Source organism: Lampetra fluviatilis, chromosome 23, assembly GCF_964198595.1.
Source record: "Lampetra fluviatilis chromosome 23, kcLamFluv1.1, whole genome shotgun sequence".
Classification (NCBI taxonomy): Eukaryota; Metazoa; Chordata; class Hyperoartia; order Petromyzontiformes; family Petromyzontidae; genus Lampetra; species Lampetra fluviatilis.
Window position 1 is genome coordinate 5,800,218 of NC_136297.1, and position 13,027 is coordinate 5,813,244.

Consider the following 13,027-nt stretch of genomic DNA (forward strand, 5'->3'; position numbering starts at 1 on the left):
TAAGCAAGCAAGCAAGTGAACTTAATATAAAGGATTTAAAAAGAGAATCGTATTACGGAGGGCTACATTCTCAACTAATAATCTGCATGAGTGACTGAGGTGTGTTCAATTACAATGATTTTACAGAAGGACTAAGAGAGCTCAACTGTAGGATAGACATAGCGATGAATACTGCAATCTGCTTCCAACTAGAAACATCCCAAAACCAACACGGTCACAATTTGGTTCCCCAAAAATGACAGTGAGCAAGTTGCGCGGGTTTCACTCTGACAGCATCCTCAGCTGAACGCATGCTGAACATCTGAAAATCTACGATTCCCATAATTGGTAAACAAAGTAGGTTGCCTTCCATTGAGTGTGATGCTAAAGCCTGTAAGATGTGGGCAAAATCCTCTACGATTGCCATTGTATTCATATACACGACGCAGTACACATTCATACAAAAGACAAAGATCCCCCGTGTAGGCCAAGTACGACGTTGGGGCAAGTGCTCTTAGGCAAGCACTTATGAAAGCCGGCACAGCATGGCGCACGAGGTGGTGGTTGTGGCCAGAACTGTCACGCTCGGCCGCATTTGTCACCCCGATGTCGATGTTTGACACATCGCAGGAGGTACACACTCATTTTAGGCTGAGTCGACCTAGTGGAGGGCCCAGGAACCGGTCGAGAATGAAATCCGGCGTCGTCGGATTCGTGAGGGCAGTGTTCTAACCACTGCGCCAAAGCTCACCACAAAGACTCACGAACACACACACCATGTGCCACGGTGGCTAGGAGATGTCAACTACCTCTCGTCTGGCACGCAGGCGGTCGTCGGTTCGATCCAGACCCTGACGCAGAGGTCGCAACCGGGTACCCAATACCCGTACCCTACCCGATACCCGGCTACCCGTACCCGGCCGGGTACGGGTACGGGTACCCGTTTGCGACCCTGGTGCGGCCGGGTACGGGTAGGTCGTGAGTCACTGGTGAGTCACCGTTTGTCACTCATTTCGGGTAGGGTACGGGTAGGGAACGGGTACCCGTACCCGGCTGGGTACGGGTACGGGTACCCATTTGCGACCCTGGTGCGGCCGGGTACGGGTACGGGTAAGGAATCAAAACCCGTTTGCGACCTCTGCCCTGACGCCTGCTGCATATTTGGAGTTTGCGTGCCTATCTCTCTCTCTCTCCTCGGGGTGGCGTGGATTTTTCTCCGGGTCCTCCGCTTTTCCCCTCCGCGTTTAGAATCAACATCCATGCATGTCGAGTATTTGGCTGCTAGAATTGTCCACGTGATAAACCAATTCCGTTGAGCGACCATTTGTGGCAGGTCGCTTCTGAAAAAGAGCTATGTAGCTCAGTGGGCCTTACTTGGTAAAAATATATATAGTAAGCAGTTTATCTTCTTGGTTCTTTCGGTAAAGTCACGTAGAAGGGAAATAATAAAATAATAAAAATTTAACATAATAAAATACAATTCTCACGACGTTTCGGCCACAACGCAAGCAGCCGTCCTCAGGTGGAGAGCAGGTCTGTCGGAAAGACAGCGTCTGAAGACTCGACAGACCTGCTCTCCACCTGAGGACGGCTGCTTGCGTTGTGGCCTAAACGTCGTGAGAATTATTTTATTATGTTTTATTTTTATCATTTTATTATTTCCATTCTACGTGACTTTACCGAAAGAACCAAGAAGATGAATCCCTGCAGTCACGAAAGCTTTAAATCAAAATGTAAGCGGTTTAGTTTAGAGGAGGTCACTTCCCGGAACCGGAGGTTTCCCACATCTTCCATTTATCCCTAACCACTATCCCATACCCCTATCCCCTTACACTTACCACGGCTCATAATGCGACCCCTATCCCTCACGCCTATCCCTGCCGTTCCCCCAGCCCTATCCATGACCGTACTCCTATCTGTACCCCTTTCCTTTACGCCTAACTCTAACCCCTAACTCCGACCATTAACTTTGACCTTAACCACTAATTCAATGTGTATGTGGTAGTGCCCGACTCCACAGGCATGGCCCACCACATTAGCGAGTACGTGTCTCTCCGTGTCGACCCCCCCTTTCCCTCACCCCTAACCCCGACCTGTAACGGTGACCCCCCCCAACCCTGACCCCTGACCTCGCGAGTGCGCTCCACCTCGTTAGCGAGCGCGTGTCTCTCCGTGTCGACCCCCCCATTCCCTCACCCCTAACCCCGACCCGTAACGGTGACCCCCACCCCAACCCTGACCTCGCGAGTGCGCTCTACCTCGTTAGAGAGCGCGTGTCTCTCTGTGTCGCGACCCCCCCTTTCCCTCACCCCTAACCTCAACCCGTAACGGTGACCCCCACCCCCCCCCCCAACCCTGACCCCTGACCTCGCGAGTGCGCTCCACCTCGTTGGCGAGCGCCTGTCTGGCCGTGTCCAGCTCGACGAGCCGTTCGCGCAGCGCGTCGTTCTCCTCGTCGAGGCGCGCGCGCCGCTCCTCCACGCTCTCCAGCTCGCGGTGCAGACGCACCGACACGTCCTTGGCCACCTGCAAAGACAAAGATCCCCCGTGTAACCTTAACGGACTGTTGGGGCAAGTGCTGCGAGCGAGCGGCACCCATCAAGGCCGGCGCGGCACACGGAGGGTGGGTGGCCAGCACTACGACCCAGTGGGGATTACACTGGTCAACACACTTTTTCTGGCATAAGGTATTCCAACGGTTATAAGGTAATTTTGGGGTGCTGATTCCAAATCTGGCAGAAGAAAAATATTAAATAAATGTGGATATCTACATAAAATGATATTATAAACACACTATCCTAAAAATACAGCACCATATTTTAACACTAAAGCAGTCACTGACTCGCAACAACTTGCAATCATAAGTGACGGAGTTGATTTCGGGTAAAATCAATGAAAATGGGGTATGCCGATAGCATAAAAATGATGTGATAGAGCAAATCTGAGATCAGATTTGGAATCAGCACCCTGAAATTAGTCTAGAACAGCTGCAAAAGTCCAGGCCAGATAAAAAAAAAAAATTTTTGTTGACCAGTGTAATTACACACAGGACCAGGTAGTAATTTGAGACTGAGTCGACCTAGGGGAGCCTCAGGACTGGTTCAGATAATCGTCACTGGTGTTGACCACGAGCGGGAATCGAACTCGGGTCCTCAGGTTCGTAGCGCGGTGCGCTAACCGCTACACCACCGCTCCGCACCTACGCACAGAACGCACTCAAAGGTCCCCCATATCGTCTTGATGGACTGTTGGGGCAAGCGCCATTAGCGAGCACCGAAGAAGGCCGGCACGGCACGTGCGGAGGTGTGTGGCCGACAACCACGTCCGCAGTGGTATTGGCGAATGTGCCGAGTGACCCCAGTTCTCGTCGGGTCAGCATCAGGACAACAACGGTTGGAGTCTCATTTTCCAGAATAAAAAATGATAATTGTTTTTTTACCCTTTTATCTGGCAATTGACCACAATACCTGCAGTCGTAATGCAAACAAAAAAACACAACTCTGATAATGTATGCACTGTCCTTGAAGTTGATTGGTCCACACCTGAGACAGCTTTCCTCAGAGCCTAGTCTCACATGGTGTTGGACCAGATGACGCCAAAAGGCACACAACTCAAAGACAATGCACCATCAGAGTATGAGAGCTCGGGGTAAGCATTTACCAATGGTGTAAATGCTTACTAGGCTCTAAGGAAAGCTGTCTTGGGTGTGGACCAATCAACTTCAAGGACGGTGCATACATTATCAGAGTTATGTTTTTTGTTTACATTATGACTGCAGGTATTGTGGTCTATGCAAACATGACTCCTTGTAAAAAAGGTGTCAGTTTTGTTGCCAGATAGAAGGGTAAAAGAACAATTATCAACGGTTGGAGTCATTGGAGTTGTTGGCGTCCGCGTAAAGGTGGGGCACTGCAATACAACAAAATCGGACACCCGACAAAATCATCGATCTGTTCATATATGGAAGAATGTAGATGTAGTGTTGACTGTAGTAGGGGCATGTCTCTGCCCATATTTGGTCTTGCGGAACCTGAATCGAGGTATCTATTGTAACGATTCTGCTCATAGTCCATCCAACAGGCATGTGAGAGTATCGATTCATGGAGGGTTAACCACTGCGTCGATTCATTGGCAAGCGATCGACGGGTCAATTAATTTTCGATTTAAAGCTTTCGTGACTGCAGAGATTCATCTTCTTGGGTCTTTCGGTAAAGTCACGTAGAATGGAAATAATAAAATAATAAAAATAAAACATAATAAAATACAATTCTCACGACGTTTCGGCCACAACGCAAGCAGCCGTCTTCTCGACAGACCTGTTCTCCACCTGAGGACGGCTGCTTGCGTTGTGGCCGAAACGTCGTGAGAATTGTATTTTATTATGTTTTATTTTCATAATTTTATTATTACTTCCATTCTACGCGACTTTACCGAAAGAACCAAGAAGAGGGTCAATTCATCTCATCGGTCGCTACAGCGTCGTGCGAGTCGCTCCAAGTTCCGTTTCAATCGCACGCTCCAGGCACCGGGTCCACTGCCAGGTGCCGCCACCAGCGCCGTCGTGAGCCGCGCCCGGTTCACGCCGTGCCCACCTTGAGGTCCTGCTCCATGGCCCGCACCAGCTCCCCGTCCAGGTGGCCGCCCTGCGCCGCCTTCATGCCCTTGCGCTCGGCCTTGCGCAGGCGGTACTGCAGGATGCGCACGCTCTTGTTGGTGCGGTCGAGCTCGCGACGCAGCTCCTGCAGGGCCTGCACATCCTCCTCCAGGTACGAGTCGCGCATCTCCTCCATCTCCGCCTTCATCTCCTCCATCTCGTCCTGACGCACAGCGCAGGGGGAGCAGGAGGAGAGGGGAGCAATTCAGAGTTATTTGCTCGCACGCACTCTCCGACGAAGCTGTCACGAGCCTGGGAGGCTCAAGCGAGACGCACGGTAAGGCTGGCAGCCCCCCCTCCTCCCTTCCCTTAAGCCCAACCCACTTAAATTTCGATTTAAAGCTTTCGTGACTGCAGGGATTCATCTTCTTGGTTCTTTCGGTAAAGTCACGTAGAAGGGAAATAATAAAATAATAAAAATAAAACATTAAATAATTCTCACGACGTTTCGGCCACAACGCAAGCAGCCGTCTTCAGGTGGAGACTCTGCCTTCTCGACAGACCTGTTCTCCACCTGAAGACGGCTGCTTGCGTTGTGGCCGAAACGTCGTGAGAATTATTTTATTATTTTCCTTCTACGTGACTTTACGAAAGAACCAAGAAGATGAAGCCCAACCCACTTTCTCATAACCACGCCCACTTAGCCATCCACCGCTCGCAGGCCCCGCCCACTCCGCTGTCAGCCCCGCCCACCTACTCAGGTAGCCTCGGCCGTTTGCCCGCGTCATCACGAGTCGAGCACGTGGCCAAAAATGTTAAAGCCGGAGACGAAATCCCAGTTTTCAAACGAGGAAGGGGGGGGAAGGGGGCACCGACATTTTGTGAAACCACAGGAAAACCAGGACACTTCATAGCTGCAGAGGAGGGGGAGGAGTGTGGTTAGGGAGGAGAGTCGAGAGTTTGGGGGAAAAGTAACCCGGCGGTTCAGAGGCCAAGAGCCGACGCTGCTGAGATTCTGGGTTCGAATCCAGGTTTCAGCTGCCCAATTGAAATTGGGGAAGTTGAGCGTGGTGATGGGTGAGCAGGTGAGTGATAACATGGATAAGTGAATAAGGCGAAGGGCAATCCATGGAGGGAAAGCGGTACATGGGTTGAGGAGAGGGTGAGGGGCAGAGTGAGTAGGTGTCTGTGGGTGAGGGGAGAATTATGGAAAAAGGATTAGGTGCGTGAATGGAGGGTGAGGTTCGAGGAAGGGTGAGTGTAGGGGCGAAGTGTGGATTAGGAGGGATTTAGCATGTAATGACCGGTCTTAAAAGCCAGACAATTGTCTACCAAGATGCCAGACACATGGACGAGTGGAGACATGAGCCTGGTATCAAGCCAGTTGTTGTTGCGAGCGGTATCCATTGTTAACTCTCTGCCCGTCAATCTGCCTGCAAAGCTGTGCGTCTGTACGTGTTAAGTCTACGTGGCTGTACTCAAGGTTCATTAAATTCACGGCTCTCTCGCTGCGAGGCTACGTGCTCATCGCGATCTGTATCGCTGAATTTGTGCAGCTATTTCGCTCGGTAACGGTCTGCGTGTCCGTCTGTAATCCCGCCGTGTGCGTGTGCGGCTATCATTCGGTCTGTGTAGATATCCGTCTACCCGGGTGTCGTGTCTGCATTCATTGGCTGTGTATCTGTACAGCTGTCGTGGGGAGCGGTAGTGCAGTGGCTAGCGCGCTGCACTACTAACCCAGCGGGGCCCATGTTCGATTCCTACTCACGGCCAACACCGGCGACGATTATCTGAACCGGTCATGGGTTTCCCCCCAGGTCGACTCAGCCTCAAATGAATACCTGGTGCGATGTGTAAACATCGTCACTGCGGAGACAAAGGCGGCCGAGCGCGTTGCTGGTCACCAACGCCCCGTGCTTGCTCACAGCCCTTGCCCCAAAAATCCTTGCAGGCTATACAGGGGATATTTGTCTTTATGTGCGTGGCTAACTGCATGGTTCACTCAATGCGTGCCTGTCCTATCTGTAAAGGCCCTGTCTGTGTGGCTATCATGATTGTTAATTGAATACATGTCTACAACGCTGCGTGTAGTTGTCTTTTGTTAATTGTCTGTAAAGCTGCGTGTCTGCATGGCTGGGAGTCGTATTAATTACAGGTTTCTGTGCTGGGCTGTGTATCTGTCTGGCTATTTGACTCTTTGGCTGTATGCATTGTTGAGTGGCTGTATGTCCGCAACGCTGTGTTCTGTGTGGTCAGCTCTTTTTTGTTGTTAATGGACTTCATGAACTGGGGGCAGCAGCGCAGTGATAACCGCTCATGCCTCGCAACAAGACGGGCCTGGGTTCCATTCCCGACTCATGCAAACTTTCAATTTATTCTTAGGTTTTTTCGGTAAAGTCACGTAGGTAAAAAATTAAAATTAAAAAAGTAAAATAAAAATCACGACGTTTCGGAGGCAACACAAGCTTCCGTCTTCAGGTGGAACCGTCCCCTACGGGACTTTACCGAAAAAACCTAAGAATATGAATCCTTGCAGTCACGAAAGCTTCAAATCTAGAACTATATAACTCGGTTTTAGAAGCGACCTGGCCACAAATGATGGGCTCAACGAAGGGGGCTTATCACGTAGAAATGTATAGCAGTCAAATACTCGAAGCCGCGTGATGTGCATTCTAAATGTGGAGGGGGAAAAACCGGAGGACCCAAAGAAAAATCCACGCGATCACGGTGAGAGAGACATGCAAACTCCAAAAATACAGGCGTCAGGGTTGAGATCGAACCCACAACCTCCTGTATAACATACAAGTTTCAAGTTCATTTATGAGGTATAGCCCTGTGAGCCATTCGGCTCTTGAATCGGGTGCAACCGCAACAAACAAAAAACAAAAACATGAACAAGAATACATCTTATAGTGACTATGTTCAAACAGAAAATCCAAGAAAAGACAGCAACATATTGCAGAAAAATCACCGTACACCAACGCGAGGTAGTTATCATCTCGCCCACCGTTGCACCTATATTTCTGTCTAGTTTGTATGTCCCCCCCCACCACCACCCTGTTGTGCATGGGGTTTTCCTCTGGGTTCTCCTCTGGGTACATTGATTTTCTCCCAAAGTTAAACACACACGAACAAACCTACGTGATTCTAGATTTGAAGCTTTCGTGACTGCAAGGATTCATATTCTTAGGTTTTTTCGGTAAAGTCACGTAGGTAAAAAATTTAAATTAATAAAAGTAAAATAAAAATAAAATAAAAATCACGACATTTCGGAGGCAACACAAGCTTCCGTCTTCAGGTGGAACCGTCACAGCACGATAGATAAACAAGGACTGTTTTCTTGGAATTTATCTCACTTGATACAGCTATCGTGCTGTGACGGTTCCACCTGAAGACGGAAGCTTGTGTTGCCTCCGAAACGTCGTGATTTTTATTTTTATTTTACTTTTATCAATTTAAATTTTTTACCTCCGTAACTTTACCGAAAAAAACCTAAGAATATAAACATACGTGACTGGCATTGGCCAAACATACAGAGTGTTCAAAAATCACCCTACAATTTACTCAATTGGGGTTTCCACACAGCAGCACCATCGACCCCCACTGCAAAAAAACAGACAGGACCTTCCTCTGAAAAGAAAAGGCTCGAGACTTTCCCCGAAATATTACAAAAAAAATTTTTCTCTAAGCCTGTGTGCGTGACTATCAGTGCGTGCATATGGACTCGTGCTGCATAGTTGGTTGTGATGATGATTTCGTACAGCCAATGAGAAGCAAGCTATGAGAGATTCAAAGTGATGTAGCCCAATCGGTCGCTTTGTCCGAGAATTGACGAATTGCAGATAACGCTCACCCCCCAACCCATTCAGGCAGTCATCCACATACTCACTCCTGCACTCACTCACTCAACCCATCCACCCAACCACTCAGCTCACCCACGGCATTAATTCATTCACATTTGTGGCAATGTGAAGTTCTGTGGTCCATGTTCATTGCCGCAGTCACTCACAGAAGAGAGAGTGTTTTATTTTGGCATGCACTGCATATGCTGGGTTACACTATTATGCTAATGGACTGCTCGGCTGTCTGTCCGCAGGGCCCGCGGGCTCGAGTGATAATATCCGTTGACGTGGCTGTGTGCGCACGGATATGCGTATCGCTGTAGGGCTCTGTGTGTGTGTGGGATGTGTCCGTGTGCTGTGCCGGCCTTCATAGGTGCTCGCAAACAGCACTTGCCACCAAGTCCGGTAAAGGCTATACGGAGAAACGTTGTCTTTGTATGGCTGGGGAAATCGACACGGTTGCCCATCTGGTCGTATAACCATTCGTCCATCTCGTCAACCACCTGTCTCTCTGTTTAATTGTGTGCATTGCCTCGTCCGTCTGGGCATATAAAGGCTCCTATATCAAATCCTCCATCTGGTCACTGATCGCTACTTCTGTGACCTACGTGCGGTGAAGAAGGGTCATTGCCCGAAACGTCGTCGATTACAGTTTATATCCTTTTAAGCCCCCCCGCCCCCCGGTGTTATTGACGAATGTGTTGAGGTTTCGTTTCTATTATACGTGATTGTGCACTACAGTACTGTCAGCAGCAGCAGCATCGCCAAATCATTTCATTATCTGCTCGTGTGTCCGGTCGGTAATCCAATTGCTCTCAGGCCGTCTTCTTTAATGCCCATCCAATCGCCCACGTGTATATCTCGTTATCTGTAGATCATTAAATATGGTTATCTATCTGATCATACATATGGTCATCTCTCTCGAGGATCATATATCCGGTCATTCATCTGCTTATCTGTTCGTCTCTCCGGTCGCCCGTGTATATTTGGTTATCTGTACGATACTGTATATCCGATTATCGATCTGATCTCATATCTGGTCCGTTACATGGCTCTACATTTGGTCGACGAGATTACGATACATCTGGTCGACGTCCATAGGTTACAAATAGGTTCTTATAGCAGTTCTCTTGCTCGTCTATCCTATAAACTATTAAACGAAGCATTTATTTTTTATTTTACCAGGTAAGGCCCACTGAGCTATATAATAGCTCTTTTTCAGAAGCGACCTGCCCACAAATGATGGCTCAACGATGTTCACTCTAAGATGTGGAGGGAAACCCCAGAGGACCCGGAGAAAATCCACGCGACCACAGGGGGAGAGAGAGACACGCAAACTCCAAATATACAGCAGCAGGCGTCTGGGTCGGGATCGAACCCACGAACTCCTTGCATACCGGGCGAGAGGAGATACCATCTCCTATCCACCGCGGCGCCCCCTCCGTTCAACTATCTGTTTGCCCGTCATCTGGTTTGGGTGCCCGTCATCTGGTCTGGCTGCCCGTCATCTGGTTCGAGTGCCCGTCATCTGGTTCGGGTGCCCGTCATCTGGTTCGGGTGCCCGTCATCTGGTGTGGGTGCCCGTCATCTGGTCTGGCTGCCCGTCATCTGGTCTGGTTGTCCGTCATCTGGTTCGGCTGCCCGTCATCTGGTCTGGTTGTCCGTCATCTGGTTCGGCTGCCCGTCATCTGGTTCGGGTGCCCCCCCCCGCCCCGCCCCGCACACCTTGAGGTAGGCGTTCTCTGAGCGCAGCTCCTCCGCCTCCCTCATCAGGTCCTGCCGCTCCATCGTCTCCACGGACACGAGGCCCTGGGGGCTCTCTCCTCGCGCGGCGCCCCCCCGGGCAACGCACCCCGCCGTGCCCACGGGGACCTTGCGCCCCCCGACGGGGAGGGCGGACAGGGGTCCCCGCACGTGGCCACCCCCTCTAGGGGGTCCCATCCCGCCACCGCCGCCGCCGCCGTCGTCGCTGGAGTTGCCCCCCGCGTCGTCGTCGTCGTCATCCTCCTCCTCGGGACCCGACAGGGGCTCAGACGCGCAGTCGGACAGATCCGAATTGCTGCTTTCCGTGTGCGAGGGGGTGCGAGGCGGTGCAGCGGACCCCCTCGCGGACACGCCTGACTGCACCCCGACCCCTGGACCCCCTCGCGATCCCACCACCACCGCCGACGTCGCCGCCGCCGTCGTCCTCGGCTTGGAGGAGAGGATGAGCAGTCCCGGGGTAGCGCGCGCAGCTCGGCGGGACGAATTGTCTCCCGAACCGGCGGCGCGCAGCGATGGCTTCGGGGGCAGTGACGGCTTCTGATTCGGCTGCCTGGAGCCGGGCGCCTCGCGAGGTCTCGCCGGGGATGGCGCTCGGGGTTGACCTCTCCTCCTCTCGCCCTGGGTCGCCGCTCCTCCTCCTCCTCCTGCACCACCTCCTCCTCCTCCAGGTTCCATGGCGCCGAGCAGCGGTTCTCAATGGCGCGGGAGGGGGCTGGAGGAGGATGGGGTGATGGTGATGATGGCGGTGGTGGTGGTGCTGGTGATGCTCTTGCTGGTGATAGCGGTGGTGGTGATGGGGGATGTGGAGGATGTTTGTGATGGTGATGATGGTAGCAGCAGCAGCAGCGGCATCCCTGATGGGCGCGGCCGCGCCGCGAGTCGCCGATGTCGCCTTTGTTTGGGGCGCGGAGCCGCGGCGGAGGCTGCGGGGAGGGAGAAGGGGGGAGGGGGGAGGGAGATGGGGGGAGGGGGCCGAGTGTGGGTGGGGTGGGAGATGCAGGGGGGTGGGGGGAGATGGGAGATCGAGAGGAGGTGGGAGACGCAGGAAAGGATGAGGAGGGAGATAGGAGGCACGCAGCCGTAGCGGCTGCTGATGCCGGGAGGAAGGGAGGGGAGGGATGGAGGGGAGGGAGGGAGGGGTGTGTGTGACGAAGCGGGTGGGAGATGCAAGGAAGGGGAGATTGGGCGATTGGGAGAGGGGAGGAAGAGGTGGGAGATAAAGATGAGATTGGAGATGGAGCGAGGCGGTGGGAGATACTGAGGTGCTGCTACGGCGGCTGCTGTGAGGAAGGAGGGTCGTGGGAGACGAAGAATTACAGATTGGAGGAGGAGGGGGGGGGTAAGACGGAGGAGGTTGGCGAAACAAGGGGGAGGGGGAGGTGATGGAGAGGGGAGCAGGAGGTGGAAGATAGAGGGGGGATTGTGGTGCTTCTGCTGCTGGGAGAGACGGGGGGAGGGATGGAGGGAGGCGAGGGGGGAGTAGGATCCGGGGGATGGAGGGCGAGGCGAGTGATACAGGGGGAGGATGAGATGAAGCTGCTGCTGCTGCTGAGATGGGGGAGGCAGAGGACCGGTGGGTGGGTGGAGGGGGGGAGATTCAGGAAGGAGGAGGTGCGAAACACAGAGGGGAGGGGGGGATAGAGGGGAGGGGGGATAGAGGGGAGGGGGGGGGATAGAGGGGAGGGGGGATAGAGGGGAGGGGGGATAGAGGGGAGGGGGGATAGAGGGGAGGGGGGGAATAGAGGGGAGGGGGGATAGAGGGGAGGGGAGGATAGAGGGGAGGGGGGATAGAGGGGAGGGGGGATAGAGGGGAGGGGGGGATAGAGGGGAGGGGGGATAAAGGGGAGGGGGGATAGAGGGGAGGGGGGATAGAGGGGAGGGGTGGTAAGAGATTCCCGAAGGATACGACTGTTAGGAGGGGAGAGTGGGGGGTTGCGGATTGGAGAGATAAGAGATGCATGGGGAGGTGGGAGATAAATGTGGAAGATTATTCAGGGCGGGGTAGGGAGGGGAAGATAGACTTGGGGTAGGGAGTGGGAGATAACAGAGAGGATGGAAGACATTTGTGGAGGTAGACACAAGCGCGTGTTTACATTTGAGACGAGGGGTGAAAGGTGAGTACAGAGATGTGGAGGGAGATGGATGAGGGGTGGTAGACTTGGAGGTAGGTGAGATGTATGTATGTTAAACTTCTTTTGCACCCTACGTAGTCAACCATGCTCATCAGAGGTGCGGGAAAAGGACAACAAACGAAACAGAAAAACAGGATTTCACACAGGAGCGCCATCGTTTTCAATCCCATAATCTCCTCCTTTAAGGGAGGAAAGTGGAGAGACAGTGAAGGAGATGAGTGGAGGCATCTACGTGGGAAGACCACGAGAAAGATGAAATGGAGAGCGATAAAGAGGGGGGTGAGGGGAGGGAGATAAGGGGAATTTGGCGGAGATAAACATTACAATTACACCTCATCTACTTCTGCGAATTATCTCACCCTTTCAAGACTTTGTACCTCGTCGAGAACCTCCTCAGACACCCCCTCAAACCATCCTTGGTACACAACCGACGGTTGTGAGCAAAACAAAAAATTCCTTAGGAGACAGAAATCTGGCCTTGAAACCCACGACCAAATCTGGAAGGCTGCAATCAAAGGTTGTCAGTCAGCTCGAGTGAGCTCTCCATATGAGACTGGAAAACTCATTGCTTTAACACTTATTTTAGTGTTTTGTTAACTACTTTTTATTTTACCAGATAAGGTCAACTGAGCTACTGTATATAGCTCTTTTTCAGAAGCGACCTAGCCACGAAGTGTCTTATGTGGACGTTTATAGCAGCCAAATACTCTTAAACG

At 52.1% G+C, this 13,027-nt stretch overlaps 1 protein-coding gene across 5 annotated transcripts in view; it reads right to left on the reverse strand.

Moving 5' to 3' along the window:
* Positions 1–11,134, reverse strand: part of LOC144940644 (uncharacterized) — a 43,934-nt gene extending 32,800 nt beyond the window's left edge. For 2 of the 5 annotated variants that reach the window (XR_013639150.1, XM_078866910.1), the window contains exons 1-3: positions 10,141–11,134; positions 4,572–4,796; positions 2,347–2,505 (exon numbers count right to left, since the gene is read on the reverse strand). Coding sequence is in view for 4 of the 5 variants with exons in the window: in XM_078866910.1 (XP_078723036.1) it covers positions 2,347–2,505; positions 4,572–4,796; positions 10,141–10,854 (1,098 nt within the window). In the remaining variant the exon portion in view is untranslated. The remainder of the gene's footprint in view (positions 1–2,346; positions 2,506–4,571; positions 4,797–10,140) is intronic. The other 3 variants (XM_078866907.1, XM_078866909.1, XM_078866908.1) reach the window with 3 other exon arrangements.
* Positions 11,135–13,027: the final 1,893 nt, after the last annotated feature.